Below are 23263 nucleotides of genomic sequence, written 5' to 3' on the forward strand. Positions count from 1 at the left end.
AATAAGAAGACAGACAATCCAACTTTTCAAAAGATCGGAAGATTTGAATAGACACTTTGTACTAATTACCAAAGGAGATAGAAGAACAGTTAATTAGCACATAAAAAGATGCTTAGCATCATTAGTCACTAGGGAAATGCAAGTTAAAATCACAATGAGATATCACTACACACCCGCTAGAATAGCTAAAATTAAACATTAAAAATCCAACTTTTCCCAAGGATATGAAGCAATTTCAACTTTCAGACATTGCTGTTGGGGGTATAAAATAGTACAAACACTTTGGAGACCTATTTGGTTGTTTCTTATGAAAGCTGTCACCATATGACCTAGCAGTTCCATTATTAATCCAAGGGAGAAGAAAGCAAATGTCCACCAAAAAAAAGCTTGTACTTTAATGTTCAGAGAAGTTTTATTCATAATAACCACAAACTGGAAACAACACAAATACCCATCAACAGGTGAATGAATGGATAAATACATTTGGCATATCTATACAATGGAATATATTTCAGCAATAGAAAAGAATGATCTATTCGATACATGCAGCAATGTGGATGAATTTTAAAATATTAAAACATATACATAACAGTGTATGATCCATCCATATGAAATTCTACAGCAAGCGAAACTATAGTGACAGAACACAAATCTACTGTTGCTTGGAGCTGAAGGCAAGAATCAGTACAAAGTGTATAAGTAAACTTTTGGGGGTGATGGAAATTTTCTGTATCTTGATTTTCACCATGGTAACATGGATGCAAACTTTTGTCATACTAGGTGAACTATACAATCAGTTCTACTACAATGTTTTCAAAAATGCAAACTTGTTTTAAAACGATAACAAAAATTTTTAGTATTAACTTGACTTTTGATTTTACCTGTGATTTCATCCACTAAAAATACAAGATGAACACAGAAAGCTGCACACAACTGAAATAAGCCAAGTATAAGTATATACCATGCCAACCTTTGTGCTATTTTCCTTCATTTTACTTCAAACTGTTACAAACCCCACCATACACTGTTATTACATTTGCTTTTAAAAGGTAATTTTTTTAAAAGAAAGGATAAAAATCAGAAAAGCATTTTTCATAGTTTCCCACAAATTTTCCATTTCTGGCATTCTTCATTCATTTGTATGGAACTGGGTTTATACTGGTATCAGTTTTCTTCCTCTAGAAGGACTTCCTTTAACACTTCTTGTAATTCAGGTCTGCTGGAAATAATTTTTCTGTGTTTTATTTGTCAAAAAAGTCTTTATGCTTCTCTCATTTTTGAAGGATATTTTCATTTGACATAGAATTCTACATTAACTTTTTTTTGGCGGTACATGGGCCTCTCACTGTTCTGGCCTCTCCTGTTGCAGAGCACAGGCTCCAGACACGCAGGCTCAGTGGTCAGGGCTCACAGGCCTAGCCGCTCCGCGGCATGTGGGATCTTCCCGGACCAGGGCACGAACCCATGTCCCCTGCATCGGCAGGCGGACTCTCAACCACTGCGCCACCAGGGAAGCCCTACATTAACTTTTTTTTAAGCATGTTAAAGTTATCATTCCATTCCCTATTTAGCTTGCATTATTTCTGACAAGAAATCAGTAATTCTTATCTTGGTACCCCTGTATTTAATGTTTCTTTTTCTCTCTGGCTGCTTTTGAGTTTTATGTTACCACTGGTTCTCAACAAATTGAATATGATATGCCTTAGAATGGTTTTCCTTTCAATTATCCTGCTTGAAGTTCATCTGCTTAGATTTAGAAATCATAGTTTTCATCCTGTTAAAAATTAAACCATTATTACTTCAAATATATATTTTCTGGCTCCTCTCCCCTGCCCTTTTCAGATACTCCAATTACACGTACATTAGATCACTTTGAATATTCCTCAGATCACTGAGAATCTGGCCTTTTATTACTATTTTCATTCTGTACCTCAATTTGTATAGTTCCTATTGCAGTATCTTTAAGTCATGCTTCTTCTGCAGTGGCTATAGGTGTTAATCCATTGGTGAATTTTCCGTTCAGATACTGCATTTCCAAAGGGCATTGCAGCTCTAAAGCTCCCTTTGCCTTCTTTAATGTCTTCCATTTCTCTCCTCATTATGCTCGTGTTTTTCATTATATACGTGTACATATTTACTATAGTTGTTTTAAAGCCCTTGTCAGCTACTTCATTCATCTCCATAATTTCTGAGTTTCTATTGACTGATTTTCTTCCTTACATATTCCTTCCATTTTGCATGTCATAATTTTTATTGGGTACCAGACACCATAAAAGTTATGTTCTTAAAATTTTGGATTTTGTTTTCTGCATTTAGAGAGTGTTGAATTTGGCAGGCAGTTAACTTCCTTGCCAGTCAATTTGATCCTTTTGAGGTTGTTTTTAAAGTGTTATTGGTGGTCCAGAGTAGCCTCTACTCTAGAGCTCTTTCAGCCCTATTTGAAGGCACAATTCTGGGGTATCTACTGAATGCCCAGGATTTTCAACAATGTCTTGCCACTCTGGTGGTCAAAACTCAAATGTCTCTCAGCCACATATAAGTTCTGGGAATTGTTCAACTTAAAGCTCCCCAATAATTGCATTTAGTCTAGCCTTGTGGCATTTCAATCTATGCAGGCCCATCTTAGCACAGAGCAGAAGTCTCAATGAACCCCCCTGCAGAGTCCTGGAGCTTCCCTGCATAGCGCCTACATCTCTGGTGTCATGCCTCACAAACTGAAGCTGCCACAGCCTCCCCCAAATCTGATCTCAGTGACTTCTATAAAGAGACCGCCATGTTTTCCTTGGTTTCCCTCTTCCTGTGCAGGGTCTGGAAAGTGACATCAGGCAGAATGCTGAGGCTTTTGTACAACTTGTTTCCATCCATTCAGAGAACACACACCCGTACTGCATGTTTTCCAAGGTCAGCAAACAGTAGCTTCAAATATTTTTCTCCAGTTTTCTAGCTGTTCACAGGTAGAGGGCAAGTCTGGTATACATTATTCCATTATGGGCAGAAAAGGAAAGCTAGAATTTTTTTTTTTAACCTAGTTTGAGCTATTTACATGTTGAGGCTCACATATTATCCTAGTATTTATGATAACAGCAGTTGATTGTACCTTCATTTTATAAAATAATTTCATTTACATTACCTGAGTAGTTTTCACAACACTTTGAGTTAATAAAGGTGACCTTTCTTATGATTGTGTTACAGTCAAAACGATTGAGGCTCACAAGGCAAGTGAATGCTCAAGGTAACATACTTAGTAAGGGTTGGAGCCGGGAATATGACATTAGCATAAACTACTACTGCTAAAACTTATCTCCTGGTTTCATCTATATCACCAAACTCTTTTATTTTTCATCCATCCTTCCTTCCTTCTTTATCTCCTTCAGGTTTTTTTTTTTTTTAAATTTTTTTTAACATCTTTATTGGGGTATAATTGCTTTACAATGGTGTGTTAGTTTCTGCTTTATAACAAAGTGAATCAGTTATACATATACATATGTTCCCATATCTCTTCCCTCTTGAGTCTCCCTCCCACCCTCCCTATCCCACCCCTCCAGGGGGTCACAAAGCACCGAGCTGATCTCCCTGTGCTATGCGGCTGCTTCCCACTAGCTATCTACCTTACGTTTGGTAGTGTATATATGTCCATGCCTCTCTCTCACTTTGTCACAGCTTACCCTTCCCCCTCCCCATATCCTCAAGTCTGTTCTCCAGTAGGTCTGTGTCTTTATTCCTGTCTTACCCCTAGGTTCTTCATGACATTTTTTTCCTTAAATTCCATATATATGTGTTAGCATACGGTATTTGTCTTTCTCTTTCTGACTTACTTCACTCTGTATGACAGACTCTAGGTCTATCCACCTCATTACAAATAGCTCAATTTCGTTTCTTTTTATGGCTGAGTAATATTCCATTGTATATATGTGCCACATCTTCTTTATCCATTCATCCGATGATGGGCTCTTAGGTTGTTTCCATCTCCGGGCTATTGTAAATAGAGCTGCAATGAACATTTTGGTACATGACTCTTTTTGAATTTTGGTTTTCTCAGGGTATATGCCCAGTAGTGGGATTGCTGGGTCATATGGTAGTTCTATTTGTAGTTTTTTAAGGAACCTCCATACTGTTCTCTATAGTGGCTGAACCAATTCACATTCCCACCAGCAGTGCAAGAGTGTTCTCTTTTCTCCACACCCTCTCCAGCATTTATTGTTTCTAGATTTTTTGATGATGGCCATTCTGACTGGTGTGAGATGATATCTCATTGTAGTTTTGATTTGCATTTCTCTAATGATTAATGATGTTGAGCATTCTTTCACATGTTTGTTGGCAGTCTGTATATCTTCTTTGGAGAAATGTCTATTTAGGTCTTCTGCCCATTTTTGGATTGGGTTGTTTGTTTTTTTGTTATTGAGCTGCATGAGCTGCTTGTAAATTAATCCTTTGTCAGTTGCTTCATTTGCAAATATTTTCTCCCATTCTGATGGTTGTCTTTTGGTCTTGTTTATGGTTTCCTTTGCTGTGCAAAAGCTGTGAAGTTTCATTAGGTGCCATTTGTTTATTTTTGTTTTTATATCCATTTCTCTAGGAGGTGGGTCAAAAAGGATCTTGCTGTGATTTATGTCATAGAGTGTTCTGCCTATGTTTTCCTCTAAGAGTTTGATAGTTTCTGGCCTTACATTTAGGTCTTTAATCCATTTTGAGCTTATTTTTGTGTATGGTGTTAGGAAGTGATCTAATCTCATACTTTTATGGTGTTAGGGAGTGATCTAATCTCTACTCTCAGTATCTGTCCAGTTTTCCCAGCACCACTTATTGAAGAGGCTGTCCTTTCTCCACTGTACATTCCTGCCTCCTTTATCAAAGATAAGGTGACCATATGTGCGTGGGTTTATCTCTGGGCTTTTTGTCCTGTTCCATTGATCTTCCTTTCTGTTTTTGTGCCAGTACTATACTGTCTTGATTCCCTTCAGGTTTTAATTATCTTTCATCTTAGGTTTTAATCATCAGCTTTATCATTTTAGCATAGTCAAAATTTTTAAAGAAGCAACTTATTCTCTAACATATCGCTTTGAAAAATGCTACTTTGTAATTCACTACCATAAATTATTTTTAATTTTAATTTCAAGTGGCAAGCTATAATCAATATATATCATACCATAACCAATATACTCCCAAACTATAGAGGCCTCTAAAGGTCTCCCTAACCCCCAAACTGTCAGTATTCACGTGTAACCCTGTATCTGCATCATCTTTCCTCCTCTTTCAAGTCATTTCCCCTAACTTACTTTGACCTATGAAGCTGCAGCAAACTTCTCAGAATTTTTCCTAGTCCAAAAGAAAAAAAAATCAATTAAATATTAAAATAGAAAGGAAAACAAAAAATTTTAAACAAGAATAAAATAAAAGTAAGCCAGCTCCTCAGTTAGCATGACTAAGTAATAGATTTAAATGACAGCTTTCTAAGAATGAGTCCCATTTCTCTCAGTATAATACAGGGCCAACGAACAATGGCAATACTTAAGAAAATTTTAAGACTCAGCTGATCACCTTGTACCTTGAGGTACAAGATGAAAAGAGCGTTTTAATCTTCCATCACACTTCTATTCAACAGTGTGACTACGTGGAGCACTGTACTGAGAAAAAAAAATCTGAGACCACATAGAAATCAGTGGGAGAACATTCTGTGAGTCACGTCATCTGTCATAGTCTGCCTGGTTGGAAACAAGGGATGACAGAATGTGAGCCAGGTATTTGCAGTCTCCAGTCTAGGGTAAGAGTAGTAATATTTGAAATTGCATAATATACCAGGAACAATAATTTTAAAACCTTAAACACCTAATTTTACCAAACATGGGATTTAGATATAAAGAAGGGGTAATGCTCAAAACCAGGTTCTAGAGTCTGATGGAGGGCCCTTTATTACATAGGATAATCCAAACCAAATTAATCCTTTCCCTAGAAGATAGGAACTTGTTGGAGTCAGAGAATAACGGATTTCTTCCATCTCTTTTAATTTTTTAAAGAAAAAGTTATTTTATAAATCCCATAAAACTCTAGATCACCTGATAATTTTTTTTTTTTTTTTAAACAAAATAGAGGCTTTAACCAAACAGCAGTAAAGGTATAAGGGGCTGGAAGGCCTGAGGGGGCACAAGGCAGGAGGAGCCAGGAAGGTGGTGACCCTTGGAAGGAGGGAGGCACTGGGCCTCTCCTGGTAAAACTATCTGACTCTTGTGGCTCCTGTCCCAGCCTCTGCCCAGATCACCAGCCCAGATGCAAGGGACAAGCCCTTGTATTGTGCTTCTCAGGTGATCCCTTTTTCCAAAGGGCATGTGGGCCCCAATACAGAGAGAGGGTAATGAAGAAGGGCAGGAGTGCTGACATGCCAGCAACCCCTCACCCCTAGGGCAGGTCTGCCCAGCCCGGGCCTTGCCCGACCTCAGAGCCAACTTCAGTCACTGGGGAGTAACACCCTACATTCTGTCTTCCCCACTAATGGGATTTTTACATTCTTCAAAAATTACTGGACCACGTCACGTTCAGCAAAATGGTTAAAATGAAAAAGATAAACCAATTACCGGCAAGGATATACATCAGTGGGAACTCTCACACACTGTTGGAAATATTGGTACAACTACTTTGGAAGACTGTGAAGCATTATCTACTATAAATGAACATACACCTAACTTATGATCCAGCAATTCTGCTCTTAGGTATATATCTAAGGGAAATGCATACATATGTTCACCAAAAGAAGTGAACAAGAATGTTAATAAACAGCATTATTTGTAAAATCCCTAAAATCTCCCCCCGAAAAACTGTATAGGAATGTTCAGAATAGCATTATTTGTAATACCTCAAACTGTGAAGAATCCACATGTCCATCAACAGTAGAATGGATAAATTGTGATATATTCACACAATGGAATATTAAAACAGCAATGAGAATTAACAAAATATAAATACATACAACATGGATGAGTTTCATAAACATACTGAGTGAACCTGGGCCTCCCCCCAAAAATGCATATGGTAATTGTTATTCCATTTACATAAAGTTCAAAAAGAGGAATAACAAATACATGTTCTTAGAAGTCATGATAGTGGTTACCTTGAAGAGGAGTATTTTTCAAGGAGGGAACAAAGGGGTTTCTGGGGTACTGGTATTATCTACTTCTTGACCTATATGCTAGGTACATGTTCACTTTAGGAAAATTCATCAAGTTGTTCATAGTTATAAATTTGTGTTGTAAGTCAATAAAAAGTTTCCTTAAAATTACTGGGCAATACCAACAATATACAGCTACATAAGAGAGCTACAACTTGAATCCTTATAGTTTGTCTCTAGGGTCTGTGCTCTTAACCACTATACTATTTTAGCAATCTACCTTAAAGAAGTACTTGCTAATACTATCTATTTTTAAATATGAAAAACCTACATATGTCAACAGGCAATTAACTGTAAATGTAGGAACATAATTTGTACAAGTATAGAAGATCCACACCACAAGGGAGGCTGATTGGGAGAATCATAGAAGTTTTGCTATATCTGATTTAAACTTTTTACCATGGGAATCTGTTCATGTGTTCCTATTTATGTTTAATAAAATGAAATTGACATTTCTCCCCTCCAAAAAATAAATGGGCAACATTTTTTTTGCATTCAAAGAATATTTGCTATGTATGTAAAAATACTTTGAGTAACAAAGTAAATGTTTTTAGTTCACAGAAATACATTGATTTCATAGAAATCATAGGAAGAGGCATTTAATAAATATTCAAGGAATGAATGACGCTTAGAGATTTGTTGACCCTCCTATCATTGCTATTAATTCCTCCTAGTCATTCATCGGAGATAGTGATGTGGTATAGTGGGCATCTATTGGTCTTGCCTGCCCAGCACCCAGTGAGCCCCTTCTTTTGTTAAAGGCATTTCAATATTCCCCCTGGGCAATTTCTTCTACCCTACTGCATGCAGTTTTGGTGAGATTATCAATTCTGCCTTCTCCTGACCAAGGAGTGGGCGTGTAAACTAAACTAGGCCAAACAGACTCTTTCTCCTTAAAATTTAAATCTTAAGTAGAGTGACACAAGGTCAGAAAACAAATTCACCTTGACAGTAGCTCTCTGAAGAAGCTGTCCATTGGTTCCTGCTACTTAGATCCCTTAAGCTGCACTGCTTCCTATCCTTTCCAAGTACCAGTTGTTTCACTTTTCCTTAGATTCTGTGAATCACTACATATCCTTACATTACATTTTTTCTCTGGTTAATTTCTGTTGACTGTAACTGAGGAAACACTGAGACAGCTGGATGTAAATATATTCAATAAAAAGGTTACTAAAACTTTGCAAGAAAGTCATTAGTATTTAACTTTTGCTTAACTTTTTGCCAGAATTTGCTTCCCTATAAAGTCTACATTAGTCCTACCTCTACTTCTGGAGCTTCATAGTATAAATATACTCCATCTTCTAAATGGCACACATTTAAAACTCTATCATTTATCCCCAAACACTTTCTCAGCAAAATAATCTATTTTCAAATTAAAACATATATGACTATTACACACTCACTAGAATGGCTATAATAAAAAAGACAGACAATTCCAAGTGTTGACAAGGACGTGGAGAGACTGGAACCCTTATGCACTACTGGAGGGAATGTAAAATTGTATAACCACTTTGGAAAGCAGTTTATATAGTTTATATATTTACATAATTTACACAATATTTTTAAATAGATTTTACAAATAATCATCTAGGCAATGTCATCCTAGGCAACAATGCCCATGAAGTCATGGTCATTTAGGTGCAAGTTATATTTTCCTATAATATAGTAAAACATACTAAACCCTTAAAGATGTGGCTCACTTACCATCAAAATTCATTTCTTTGTCTTCCTTGGTACACTTGTTGCCCTTTGGGAAACACTGGGTTATTCAACTTAAAATTTACATGAATTAATTTTCATTAAAGTAATTACCAACTTAGGAAACAATACTATAAAGTTTTATGCAACATATGACAAGATATAGGAAGTGTTAAACCTTTCATTTAGCAAATACTTGAAAATGCTTTTGGTTGGCTTTTTTCAAATAAAAGTGACTAAAGAGCTGGAGATGTGGGAAACCGCCAAAGCCAAGACATCTCCCTTCCTACCCTATACCCAACATGATCACAACCATGTTATTTCAGGGAGAAAAAGGAGACCTCCCCATGGGAAGAAGAAAAAAAGGACGTATACGAAATGTTAAGCAGTTATTTAAGGAATTATGGGTCATTGTTTTCTTTAAATTTTTGATTGTGTTCTTCCTTTCTCTACTTGCCCAATTTATTTAATGTCCTTCTATTTTTAAAAATAAAGCAATACAGTAAAACTTTCTTCCTTTGAATACCTTCAGAATGAAAACTATTATTTCAACCTATCCCTTATAATAGTTACATTTCCAATTTCATATTTTGATTCAAAAACAAAAATTTAAGTGAAGATACCAATTTCTTCCTTCTTATTTTTTAAAATATTGATATTTATATACAACCTTTTGTGGCTAGTTCTGTTACTATGTACTCTTAAGTTCTCAAAGCACTAGAAATAGGTGTTTTGCCCATTACATGAAAAATACAATCCAAAGAACCTAAATGCCCTCAATGGCCAGAGTAGAACACAAAAACATTGGGTTCTGAAAAATGGACCTAAAATTTTCTTGTAACTATAGCTTGATTATTCTTAAAACTCTTTATAGGGATTTGCTTTTAATTACTCTAGCAAGGATGAGGACGAGCTAGGGAGTGGTAGGTAGATGGAAGGGATAGATGTACCTAGAACAAGAGCATAATGTTGATAATTGCTGAAGCTGGGTGGTAAGTAAATGGGTGTTCTTTTTTTCTGTATATCTGAAAAAATTCTATAATAAAAGTTAAAACAGAAACGAATTCTTTAAATTCTAAAAATGCATTATTGCAGAGTGACAACTAAAGCAACCTCTGTAACATGCCCAAAACAGAATAAAAACTAAATAAATAAACAAAGCTCCAGGGGTCTATAAAGTATTTTTGCTATTTTATTTGTATAGTCAAATGAGAAAACAAATATTTACCAATAAGTACACAACTATTTAAAAGTTGTATGAAAGGTTACTATTGCCACCTACTGGACACTGTGATTACTGCTTGCTATTAAAAAAAGTCACTATTGAGTAGGTCTCCCCAATCCCACCACAAGCCTCTCTGGTCTTTAACAAGATGATAAGTAATACCATTAAACTTATGTTTACGTGTGTTTATATTAGTAATGTTAATTAATAATGTTTTATCACATCATTTCTAACAACATGAAATGCCAACTACAAAAGCTGTGTCATAAAATTTTTGTTAGAAAGTACATTGATGATCACCTTATGATGTCCTTGTTTTACAGAAGATCCCAGATTTTGAATTGTTTTCCCATAGGAATTCAAATTGTTTACACATAGGGATAGACCAGGAAGCTAGAAACTAGTCCTGGCTCTTAAATTCAGTGCATTATCTTTTTTTTCATCTCAGTCTTTTAAAATCTTGACTTTTATGAAAAAATTTTCACCTCTTATAACTTGGTTAATTGCATACACCAGTGATTCTCAACCTTGCTGCACAAGAATTACCTGTCAAATTTGAAAATAAACTAATGCTGATACCAAAGCCAGAGATTTTTTTTATCCAGGGTTTAAAGATCCATTAGTAAGTATCAGTGGTTCTCAAAATACAGTCTTTGAACCAGCAACATCATCACCTGCGAATGAAACTGAGCAGGACCCTCTGGACAAAAGCCTTTCCTTGTCCTCCACTTCCTTGCTTGTAGGAAAAAGGTTTAGCCTCCTAGATGTTCCCTGAGTTCCAGAGGGCAGATGCAAACAGAAGAGTGAAGGAATGCAGAAATAAAGGAAAGGCAGTCAAGAAACAGTGCAGCGATGGGGCAGGGTCCCAGTTCCTCCTCAAGGGCTATACATAACCTGATAGTTCTCCAGGAACTAAAACCACCCAGGTAGAGGATGGTAACTTCAGTCAGAGCACAAGCTCTGGATCCCAGACACGTTGGAACCTGAAGGCTAATGATTGAGTTTTGTGGAACATCATCCCGTTACCTCATCACCAACCAATCAGGGGAAGGTCACTCACCTTTCAGTCCTCCCCCCACATTTTGCCCATAAAAACTCTTCCCTAAAAACCTTGGGAGAGTTCAGGCTTTTTGAGCACCAGCAGCCCATTCTCATTGTTTGGCCCGTGAAATAAACCTTTCTCTGCTCCAAACTCCAACATTTTGGTTTGTTTGGCCTCACTGTGCACCAGGTGCACGAATTGGGTTTGGCAACAGGAACTCATTAGAAATGTAAATTTTCAAGGCCCACCCCAGATGCTGACTGGTGCCAAGCAATTTGTGCCTGCAAGCCCTCCAGGTAATTTGGATGCAGGCTAATGTTTGAGAATTACTAGTATTGATATTTACCATAATTATTTAAAACTTTTTACTCTTTTTAAATACAAGATTTTAATTTACTGTTTTCTCAGAAAGAAGAAAATACATTAATAACACAAAAGAGAGAGGTTTATGTGAAGAGTAATCTAGTGCAATTCTACTATTTTTCCAGAAGCATATACCATTATGAACACTCAACATTAGTTCTAGTTAGCCAATAGGAAAAACGCTCTAATGGAAGGTTAGGGAATAATTTAGTCATAGGCCAGTTAATAAGACCCTGGAATGCTCTTGCCCAGAGCAAGTTTTCCAACCATATTTCCTTGTTCTGGTTTGTTCTGCTCAGAAAGGTATCTTTCTAAGACATAATTAAAACCTTTAGCCATATCATACCTTTTAACTCAGGAAGGTCAGTTCTAGAAATATAGAGGAAACTAAATTATGCTCAAAGATTTTCTCCAAAGTATTGTAAATAATAAGGTTAAGGGGGACCTGAAAGCAAGTTAAATGCCCCAAAACTAAGAACTGACTCCATAAATTAGAGCATCAATAGGATGAAATATTGCTCAATCATTAAAATGTTTTTCATATAAGATTTTAAATAATATGGGGAAATGCTTACTTTATATAACATCATGTGCGTACATGTTCCCTCTGTTTCTCTGTCTCTCATTCTCTGTCAATTGAAAAAGATAATGGGAAGCACCAAAATATTAATACTGGTTATCTGAGTAGTAGGACTCTGAGTGATTTATTTTTTTATATTTATTAGTGTTTCTAAAGTTCTCTATAATAAGAGTCTACTTACTCTATTAATCAGAAAACCCATAAATACAGTAATAGAGTTTCTACTCTGTGATCTAGGGTCTTTAAATAACAATCAGTATGCTTTCAGAAGACCATAAATGTGGGAAACAAGTAGGTATCTTTTTTCTCTCCATCCTGCACTGCTTTTTTCTCGTCCCACTCCTCCAACCCTTCTATTTCAACTTTCTTCACATCACTGTGCCATAACCCCATAGCTAGACATACCGAGAAACTGAAGTGTAATTATTCAATATTTAAAAAATTTAAAATTGGTTAAATAGTTTAATTTATCTTAGAACACATAAAAAGGAGGTAAAATAGCCTAATGGTTAAGAGAACAGGCTTCAAAATCAGACAAATGTAGGTTTGAATCTTAGTTTGCCACTTAGAGGACCTCACACAAGTTTCAATTTCCTTAACTGTAAAGTGAGAGTACCGCCCTTCTTACTAAACTCCTGCGAGGATGAAATGAGAGAATGCATAAAAAGCATAAGACAGTAGTAGGCACTCAATAAAAGGTAACTGCTGTTACTGTTTTGTAGTTAATGCTACAGTTGCTTTTGGTAAACAGCCCTTAAATTTTAATTTTCCTGTGGGAAAAAAGGCTTAGTGGAGTACAATGGTTGTTCACAGTCTTTTGGACTTGTCAGACCACTAAAATTTCAAAAACAATTGGGGAGACCTATATGGAGCCGTCAAAATATTCTTTACAAAGTGAGTGTTATTAAAACCCACCAACAAATCTATCAGGACTATTTTTTCATATAAGAAAAAGCCCTTGAACATCCCCTAAAAAAAGTGGAAGACAGTCTCAGAGTAAAAGAAATCGTTCCCAAGAAAGGACAGTTGGCAACTGCATGACAAAATTATCCTTATTTTTTTTGTTTTGTCACATACCAGTAAACACTTAAGGACCAACACCAGTAGGCAAACTGGCAGCCTGATCCTTCAACCATAAATTAAGTTGTTTTATCTACCTCATGGGATATTCATTCAACAAACACTAACAACTTGCTATTAAGCAGAGGAATTCAGGATCAAATAAAGTATATAACAACACCATACACAGTGCCTTGTATATTACAAAGCACCATTAAAATATATAATATTTAAAAAAAAATAAAATATACAATATTCTTATTACAAAAAAATACAAATACTATAAATTGATTCCTAAGAGAAAAAAAAGTTTTCCACCCACTTGTTTTAAGGGCTTAATCATTTTCTATATTCATGCTATCACAAAAGACATTAAGGAATTATTAGAATGAAGATTTTCCATATTTTTTCTTCAGAAAACAGTCATATTTGTGATGTAGCTCATGACTCTGCCATTCTCTGTCTTATGGGAACTGAGGATGTTACTTTTCCCTCAGATGGTATGACTCTCAAGGGAAAGCTATTAAGCTAGAAATTGCTGCTATAATTATCAGATTGTAGAATCTGAATACTAAGGAAGAAAATTTAACATGATCTAAAAGTTAGGTTCAGACACAGAGCAAATTTTATTTTCTTAGTTTTGAAAGTATTATAAGATTTTCCAGTGTTAAAATTTACTTTCAAGTATGATGATCAAGAAATAACAAGACACCAAACTTAGAAATTAAAGTTTTTAATTTTCTCTGTTGTTTCTTGATCCACTGAAAATAATTTCTCAATGTAACACATTTAGGCAGCTTTTTTGTCACTTTCTTCGGGTTCTACTTCTTTAGGCAATAATGACTCGATCTTTAGTAACAAACCTTCACTTGTTGAACTTCGAAGGAAAGCACGTACCACAAAGGGTCCTGAAAACAAAGACAAGAATCAATTTTCATTTTATTCCATAGATACCTAATGAGCAAATACAAACATACAACAAGAAACTTTATAGGACTCGTGTTATATTTTCACGTGAAAAGTACTGATATTACTATATTATTATAACAAAGGGAAGATCGCTTCATTTCTAGAGTAGAAGACAAACTAGCTGTACCATAGTATATTAGAGATTTACAGATGGAACTACACATATTCACTAATAATTCATTTCTCTCTTTCAGAAGGTGATCACCTAGAATTTATTTCATTGCAAAGTCAACAGTAAAGGGAACAGGTGATGATATTTACATTTGATGGCAAGATTCTAAATATTTATTTAAAACAGCACAGATGCTAACTCTGTGTTACCAAACATTTAGTAAAATTCCTTAAAAATTAAAAAGCGTTTCATAAGAACAATGTTAAGGGACCCTCAGTTAAAATGGCAAAGAGAAGGTAACTACATTGCTTTTAGAGATTTACTGTTCATCATTCTACTCCTGATATAGGTTCAGAGGCTCCTATACTCAAAACAAAGTTCTCCATGAAAGAGAAGAATCTATACACATACAATCACTAAGTACTATGGTCATATCTAGCACAATAGAATTAACAAATGAGGTATTTATTCATCAGTGTGTTTTAATTATACACTTGGTTTATAAAATGAAACATGACAGATTCCTATAATAGTAAGCCTGTAAGTGCATAGTTAAATGAGGGTTACAGACTCTTGCTTTCAACCAGCGGAAAGAGAACACGTTTGCCTGAGGAAGGACTGTGAATGGCAGGTAATGCAGTGGGTACTACATGTGTTCCTAGCCTATGACACAGCTTCCACATCAAGTTTCACTGTTCTCCACGAATCACCCCATTTATAAATAGTGATTCTTGTGACACGATTAAAAACCTTGTTTCTTTTCTAAAATAAATAAGATTAAGAAAGCCAACTGCTAGTACCAGTGACAAAGTGAATGGTCTGGCTTCAAAATTTCATCTATCTCATAAATGACTTTAGTTTCTGCTTAAACACTATTGTAAGTTTAAGGCAATCCGTTACAGTTTTCTTTCAAACTTTATTACATTTAACGGTAGAAATAATGTGGGAATTTATAAAGGTTTCACAATGTATTCCTTATTAATGTTAAAGAGGTCTCCTCTCCAAACAACTACAACTTCTTAATAAGGTCATTAGGAATCCTTTGGAGAATTAAGTTGTATTTCTTTAATCCCTGGAAATATTATTGCTATTGCAGTTGCATATTAACTGCATTGTTTTCTTAATATTTTACATTTTTAAAGTATCACAGAGCTACAAGGAAATCTACCCCAGGGAACCACTTACCCAAATTCAGCGGTCTTTGCCTACAAACTTCACTGATAACTGCTTGCAGATTGGCAGCTATCTGGTCACTTGACATATCCAGCTGAAAGAAAAGGATATGTAACGTTAATGATGTGAAAGTGAGATGATAATACAATTTTTGGTAACTGTATCAGTAGTTGTTCCAGACAGTTTTTTCAAATATTCAACTAGTGCAAATTATGTATTAGGAGACCCTACTGTGAAAGAAAAAAACTTCCATAACTTTTTTCAGAATACTACATTAACACGTCTTTACATGTCAAGACTTAATTACCTTTTAGAACACGTTATAGCAAAGTGTTTTAAAGTTGCTCCACTTGTGATTCCTTGAATTCCAAGTAATTTCCCCAAAGCATATCCTGGGGCAGAATACACCATTCCCCCCACCCTTTCCCTACCACCAAGGAATTAGTGATATTTTTTTTTCAAGTTGTTTATTTTTTAAAATAAACTAAGAAAATATTTAGAAGTTAACGCTTTCAAAAGTCCAAAATGAAACTACTTGACAACGCACATTCACATAACGTATCCCACACAGAGACATTTTCAAGATGCTATGCTAACACTCTAACTCTGCAATAACAATTATCCTGCTACTTAGTAAAAGCTACAGTAAGTAAATATATAGTGAATGAGCCCTATTCATAAAACACCTAAACCCAGCATACATCTTTGGAAAGTCCTTGAGTTTACCATTCAAATTCAGTGCATGTTATTCTTCTTAAATATACCAGTTAAAATCAGTTCTATTGCATTCCTAAGTTTAGAGGATTTTGCACTTTGCCAAATGAATCCAGTTTTTAAAATTCATATAAAACTTATAATAGTGTAATTGGCAAAAATTAGACAGTAAGAGTTCAAACAAGAATTCTGTTTTCCAATGACTCTTGAGACCACTGTGAGAAATGTAGTACATAAGCATAAAGAGAATTCCTCCTGAAACAAATTATTCTCATCATCATCAGACAACATTTATTCGACATTCACTTAGGCATGATGCAGTACCAAACCCTAAATGAGAAGGCTTGGGCATTACTGGAGGAATTTTCACTTTATGCCAATCCACAAGTGGGAGTTTGGAGAGGGAAAAAAATCAAGCAATGCTTAGTTCTCCTTATTAAATCCACAGAACTTATAGACTTTAAGTTGTATTGAAGTACGTAGTTCACTGACAGACAGGGCACCTTACATTTGCTATGGTAAAAAAAAGAAAACAAAACAAAACACCAAGAGTATCAACATGTGTCCTTTCATTCCTCTCTTAATTCTCCACTTTCCCTCAAAATGTCCTCCTTTCTATTATCAACTTAAGTAACCAACACAGCTCTAAGGAGTTCCTTTACCCTTTGTAAAGACCTATACCTACCTTAGATTTGGGAAAGCAATAGATACAAGAAAAAGCAAGAGTTCCAGTATATCTTCCTTGATAGTTACAAGCTATACTGTTGGACTGTATATACTAAACTTCTCAGATTTTTGTAACTATACTTTCTGCAGACTTATATTGCCATTCTTACAATAACCTAACAACATAAGGCTTTAGAAATGCAAAACAAAAAAACCCAAACAACAACAAGAACAAAAAAGAAATGCAAAACAGATGACTTCAATGGTTTCATTAAGTTTTAAAATATACAAATTGTTTTAAAATATAGTTTAGGGCTTCCCAGGTGGCGCAGTGGTTGAGAGTCCGCCTGCCGTTGCAGGGGACACAGGTTCGTGCCCCAGTACGGGAAGATCCCACGTGCTGCAGAGCGGCTGGGCCCGTGAGCCATGGCCGCTGAGCCTGCGCGTCCGGAGCCTGTGCTCCGCAGGGGGAGAGGCCACAACAGTGAGAGGCCCGCGTACCGCAAAAAACAAAAACAAAGAAACCCAAAACTATAGTTTACACTTCTGTCCAAATTTTAGCACCTCTAATTATCAGTACTATGTCCTCTACTGAATCTTAAAATATATTTTTAGCCATAATACCTCACTTTACTTTTTCTTTTAGATATTTTGTAAAATTATGAAAAAGATATATTTTATGGGCATAACTTGGATTACACAATTGACTACTGATGACAAAGAGCTATGTAAAAAAAATGTATGCATGCATGCATGCATTTTATCAAAACTTGCATAGGAAATTTATTTGGGCCGACAATGATCTAGAGATAACTCAGGAAAGCAACATTTACAAGCTTCTCCATCTATATCTCAGTTGCTCTGTTCTTCCAGTAGTGCTTTTCCACACCGTAACATTCTGTGGCCTGACAAAGGTAAGGAGGACCATTTTGAGGATATATCATCTGTTAGATTCTCAATAGCAGAGCATTAGACTTGGCAAAGCAGGAAAAAAGTGGGGGCTGGGGGAGTGGAAGGGGTTGACCTTGAAGGCGATATTGAACTATGTTAAGCACTGTATTTCTGTGTGTACATATGTGTGTATTTGAATATATAATAGTCATAACAGTACCTATGTTTAGCTAAAGTGATTGTCCACTACAGGGCAAAATAGTTATTCCTTGTTCTGTAGCATAAATGTTTTTAAGAAAAGACTGATTTACTGAATCCTCCCTTCTGCTTAACATCCTTATTATATCAGAAATAATTCCCTAAGCAGACTAGACGGAAGACTTCCCAAAGATGTCAGGGAGGTGGCTCAATCGATACAGCTGAACTATACCTCTTTGCTTTAACTCTCAGATTTTCCTCTTTCTATGCAATTCCTAACCTTTGTTTTCAATCACTCTCTACCATTATGAGAAAACTAAAAAACTGTGGTCCTTAACCATTGTTTGTCCCTTTGAGATGCAGACATATGCAGGATAAACTATAGTCATGAGAGTGTCTAAGACAGTGATTCCTAAACTTTTTTCGGGTTATCAAAACTTGCACCAGAAAAATGCACACAGGCACACAAAAATTTTAGCCTATGCTTTTAGGGTCTTCGAGGATTCTTTGAATAAAAGAAAGGGGAAGAGAGAAGAAAGGCTCCTGAGGAAAGGGGCTCAAGTTAAAAGGGCTACACTCTGAAAACCACCAGTGTCGCTGTTTAATTTGGCTCAAATACTTTGAAGGACTAAGGACAACAGTATGGAAAAAGGATTCAACTTAATTTTCTACATTTTACAGAGGACAAAAAGAAAAAGAAAAAGCAAAGTGTGTGTGCATAGTTTTTAAACAATCATATTTTCCACCTAAAGTGGCCAGCTTCTGTCGCTGTAAATGTTGTAACAGCCTCTAGATGACTGATCATCTCTAGCTGGGAACTGCAGAGAGGACTGCTGCTTTGGATAAGCACTTGTTAGAACACCTGACTTCCAAAACCCCTTCCAAGTGCAATGTTCTAGGGTTACAAATAGGGTAGCCTGGCAATGGTTTCTGCAGGTGGGCCAACACTCAATTCCCTTGACTCCTGAAAGTCTAAACCAAGAAAAGGAAGACAAGACAGTCTGTGTATCTCCTATACATTAAGTAACAGTAGTAGTAGAAGTAGTAGCAGCAGCAGTGGCAGTAGTAATAATAATAGTAATAATAATACTAGAGCAGCTCTATTTATTGGGTGCTTACTCTAAGACAAACTCTGTTCTAAGCATTACATAGATATTCTCATTCATTTCTCCCACGTATCCTAAAAGATGGGAACCATTATCATTCCTCTTTTTTTTTTTTTTTTTTTTTTTGCAGTACGCGGGCCTCTCACTGTTGTGGCCTTTCCCGTTGCGGAGCACAGGCTCCAGACGCGCAGGCTCAGCAGCCATGGCTCACGGGCCTAACCGCTCCACAGCATGCAGGATCTTCCCAGACCAGGGCACGAACCTGTGTCCCCTGCATCGGCAGGCAGACTCACAACCACTGCGCCACCAGGGAAGCCCTATCATTCCTCTTTTACAATTAGAAACTGAGACTTAGAAAACTTTGTAACTTATTCAAAAGCACGCACATGATAAGGAGTGGCTCAGCAGCTATGTGCATGAGCTCTAAAGGCAGAGAAATGTGACTTTGAACCCCATTTCCACCATTTATTAGCTTGTAACCCTGGACACAGCTAGTAAGTGTTGGTAATCCTTAATGAAAATTAAAGTGTCAGTTGTCTGGGAAACACAAATGAGTTGGTAATAAACTAAGGGGAGAAAAAGAGGAAACTAAGTGAAATACTGAAAGGGAAAGAATATACATTTAAGTGGGAAAAATATGAATTTTTCTTTGCACCTAATGAATCCTTTCCTACCTTCCCAGTTTTTAGATGTTAACGGCGTACAATTCAGCAACATTTACTTGGCCTTCACTCTTTGTTGGGCAACATGCTGGGGACTAGGAACAGAAAGATGAGTAAGATACAAACCTTAACGTCAAGGAGCTCACCATCTGGTCACTAAAATACAACATGACAGGTGCTACTCTAATCAAATGAACAAAGTGCCACAAGGGTAGAGAGGAAGAAGTGACTGCCTTTGGCAGAGAAGGCTTCACAAAGGTTATATTTTAAATGAGTCTTAAAGGATGAAGAATTCTGAAGGACAAAGAGGATCTTCTAGGCAGATGGAGCAGCAAGAGGTAATGTGAGAACAGGTGGATCAGGTGACCAGAAGGCAGCTCACTATATCTAGGCCCAGGGTTGCAAACTCAAATGGCTACAGTGGCCACAGCAGGTAACATGCATGATTGAAGAGGACTGGGTTTGAGTGCATATGCATACAGGACCCACGGGGCACAGGCTGTGCATAGGTGGAGAGCACTGCTCCACAGGGAAGAGGCAGCAGCCACTGAGTGCTAACAGAATGTTACACTGAGGGCTCTGAGGCTGGTTTACCAGAACTCTTGACTGGTGAAGAACAACTAGAAACCTGGATTTCTATGTGACATTATCTAGTTTTTAAATGCTGAATCAATAAAACAAAACAAGTCTGGGGGCCAAACTCAGCCTGTAAGCTGCCAATTTGTAACTCTAGACTTCAAGCTGCATCACTGAAAATAACAGGAAATCCTGAATTTGAACTTGACATAGTGATTTGACACTAAATTATAAAAAGATTTGAATGTAAAGCTAAAGATTTTAGAATATATTCTGTCAACAGTGAGAAGCTACTTAATGTTTTTAAGCAGACAAATGGTATTTCTGGTTTACGTTTTGGAAAGAATTTTAGAGGAAGGGTGTAAAACAGGAGTTGGCAAACTTTCTCTGTAAATGGTCAGACAGTAAATACTTTGGGCTTTGCAGGCCTAACGGTTTCTGTCGCAAATACTCAGTTCTGCTGTTGTGGTGCAAAAGTCATCACAGACAATACATAAACAAATGACCACAGCTGTGCTTCAAGAAAACTTTACTTACAAAAACAGCTGGAGAGCTGGAAGTGGCCCACAGGCCACAGTTTGCAGACCTCTGTTGTGGAAGATAGACCAAAGGATGTCTGAGAAAGTGAATGGGCAAAAGAAACCATTACTTTTTGCTAAAGCAGAAAAGATTTTTGTTTTGTTGTGTTTAACAGAAAGCTTTGTTGGGTGCTGATAGACTTTTGGTATCGTACAATGCATCTATTATGCAGACGAGGCAAAAAAATGTTTTGTCAAGCTAAGAATTGCATTGCCATTTAAAATAAAAGTAGGAAAAATGCTTAGCAACTGTTTCAACAACTGCCGTATATTCTATATATGCACTTGAAACAAGATGTTGCATGGGGCCTTTCTGGAAGTTTCTTCAGGACTGATGACCAGGGCCTAAATCTGAAAGCAAAAAAGGCATGTACTGCGTGCCCTATATTTTAAAGAAAGACGCCAACAATTAAGGCTGAAAAGTTCTCACGATAATCAACAACCACGCTAAGGAGAAGCAGGCCAAGAGGCAAGGCTCCAAGAGGCTCTTGTGTAGAGACTGGGGGCACTGCCAGAAGAATATACTAGTTTGCTGAACATATGCTTGAAGGACATCAAATAAGTAAGAGCTGGTCACTGGCCAGAGAAGTGGCAACAACCAAAGTAGGGACCACAAATACAGGCAGATAAGACGGGGAAGTTGCCACTTCTCCCTTATTCCCTTTGTTAAGCCTCTACCACAGAAGAGTTAGGCCTGGAACAGGGAGTAGGGTGAGGTATTTAGAACTGAATCAAGTCGCTGCAGCACTCTACAGTCTAGAGTGGGAGAAGGTATGAGTGAAATTTTACTAAGCCCTCCCTGCTTCAGATCACGAGCTATAAAAGCCTGGTTCCAAATTGAACAAGGAAAATCTCTGGATAGCAGATCACATTTTTGAACTGAATCTCACTGCACTTTTAATTACTGAGAGCCACTAGAATCATGCCTGTCACCTAACATGCCTGTGCATAACAGAGAAGAAAAATTGTACATGGCACACTTGGAATCGGGGGATGGAGAAGACTGTTTCATGTTTGTACTCCATTAAATTCAGACTTTTCAACAGAGCTGTACATTTACACACAGACTGCATTCTGTGCACATGAGAATTTATGTTCAAAGGAATCATGGTTGTAATAATGAGTGATACTGGAAACAACCTAAATGCCCAAGAAAAGGAGTAAAATTGAATAAATTAAGATATATCCACAATACAGCTATGAAAATAATACTCTGTAAGAATTTTAATGATTTTGGAGAATATTCAAGATAGAGTATTTAAGGAAAAGAGAATAGAAAACTCAATATATAGTATGACAGCAATTACATAAAAAATAAATGCATAGTGCCTTGGAAATCTCCTCCCCTTTCCTAGAGCCCTGATGATATGCCTGCCTCCTACCCCTTAAAATTCATTTACTCCCCTCCCCTCAAGGAGAAGGTGTTTTTAGGGCTCGAGGCTTCCCTTTTCCATTCCTTCATCAAGGTTTCTGAATAAGGTTTCTGCTCTGCTACACACACACACACAAATGCATGCATAGAGAAAGAACAGTAGTGAAAAGCACTAAAATGTTACCAATTGCAATTTTAAAATAACGTTTATATTCTTATTTATGCTATTCAGTATTTTTCAAATATTATTATTATGTGCATGTTATCACCTGTTGATTAAAAAAAAAACTAGTTTTAGTTTAGCATTTTAAACTATAAAACCAGTCCTTTAAGATGCTATAAATGGGGCTTCCCTGGTGGCGCAGTGGTTGAGAGTCCGCCTGCCGATACAGGGGACACGGTGGCACACGTGCCCCGGTCCGGGAAGATCCCACATGCCGCAGAGCGGCTGGGCCCGTGAGCCATGGCCGCTGAGCCTGCGCGTCCGGAGCCTGTGCTCCGCAACAGGAGAGGCCACAGCACTGAAAGGCCCGCGTATCGCAAAAAAAAAAAAAAGATGCTATAAATGACAAGGCATACTTTATTTCTTCACGTTTCGCTGAAACAAAATAAAAACCATTCTCACTTTTGGTACGGAGGGATAGACCCAGACCTCCACATCCCCCCACCACCATGGGTCCTAACAGCTAATTATGTTGTTACAGACTTATGTATATATTTAATTATATTTTTTGAATTGAAAGGCAGTAAAAGTAACCTTTTTGGGGGTGTACAGTTCTATAAATTTTAACTCCTGCATATATTTGAGTAACTACTACCACAGTACTGGACACAGAACCCAAAAACTCCTTCCTCATCCCTGATGTGGCCTCTCTTAGCCACTCCTAATCCCTGGCAACTTTTCATCTCTTTAAAAATGTCATACAGGGCTTCCCTGGTGGCGTAGTGGTTGGGAGTCCGCCTGCCGATGCAGGGGACGCAGGCTCGTACCCCGGTCCGGGAAGATCCCACATGCCGCAGAGCGGCTGGGCCCGTGAGCCATGGCCGCTGAGCCTGCGCGTGTGGAGCCTGTGCTCCGCAACGGGAGAGGCCATAACAGTGAGAGGCCCGCGTTCCGCAA

At 37.1% G+C, this 23263-nt stretch overlaps 1 protein-coding gene across 7 annotated transcripts in view; it reads right to left on the reverse strand.

Moving 5' to 3' along the window:
• Window positions 1–412: 412 nt before the first annotated feature.
• Window positions 413–23263, reverse strand: part of MRPL1 (mitochondrial ribosomal protein L1) — a 102406-nt gene continuing 79555 nt past the window's right edge. Inside the window, exons 8-13 of one of the 7 annotated variants that reach the window (XR_009519520.1) lie at window positions 15393–15474; window positions 13990–14034; window positions 12063–12116; window positions 8864–8906; window positions 5277–5316; window positions 413–1216 (exon numbers count right to left, since the gene is read on the reverse strand). Coding sequence is in view for 5 of the 7 variants with exons in the window: in XM_060012302.1 (XP_059868285.1) it covers window positions 13916–14034; window positions 15393–15474 (201 nt within the window). In the remaining 2 variants the exon portion in view is untranslated. Of the gene's footprint in view, window positions 1775–4933; window positions 5317–8863; window positions 8907–10836; window positions 10854–12062; window positions 12117–13800; window positions 14035–15392; window positions 15475–23263 lie in introns of those variants that run through there. The other 6 variants (XR_009519519.1, XM_060012303.1, XM_060012304.1 and 3 more) reach the window with 6 other exon arrangements.

The sequence above is a fragment of the Delphinus delphis genome, chromosome 5 (assembly GCF_949987515.2).
Source record: "Delphinus delphis chromosome 5, mDelDel1.2, whole genome shotgun sequence".
Lineage (NCBI taxonomy): Eukaryota > Metazoa > Chordata > Mammalia > Artiodactyla > Delphinidae > Delphinus > Delphinus delphis.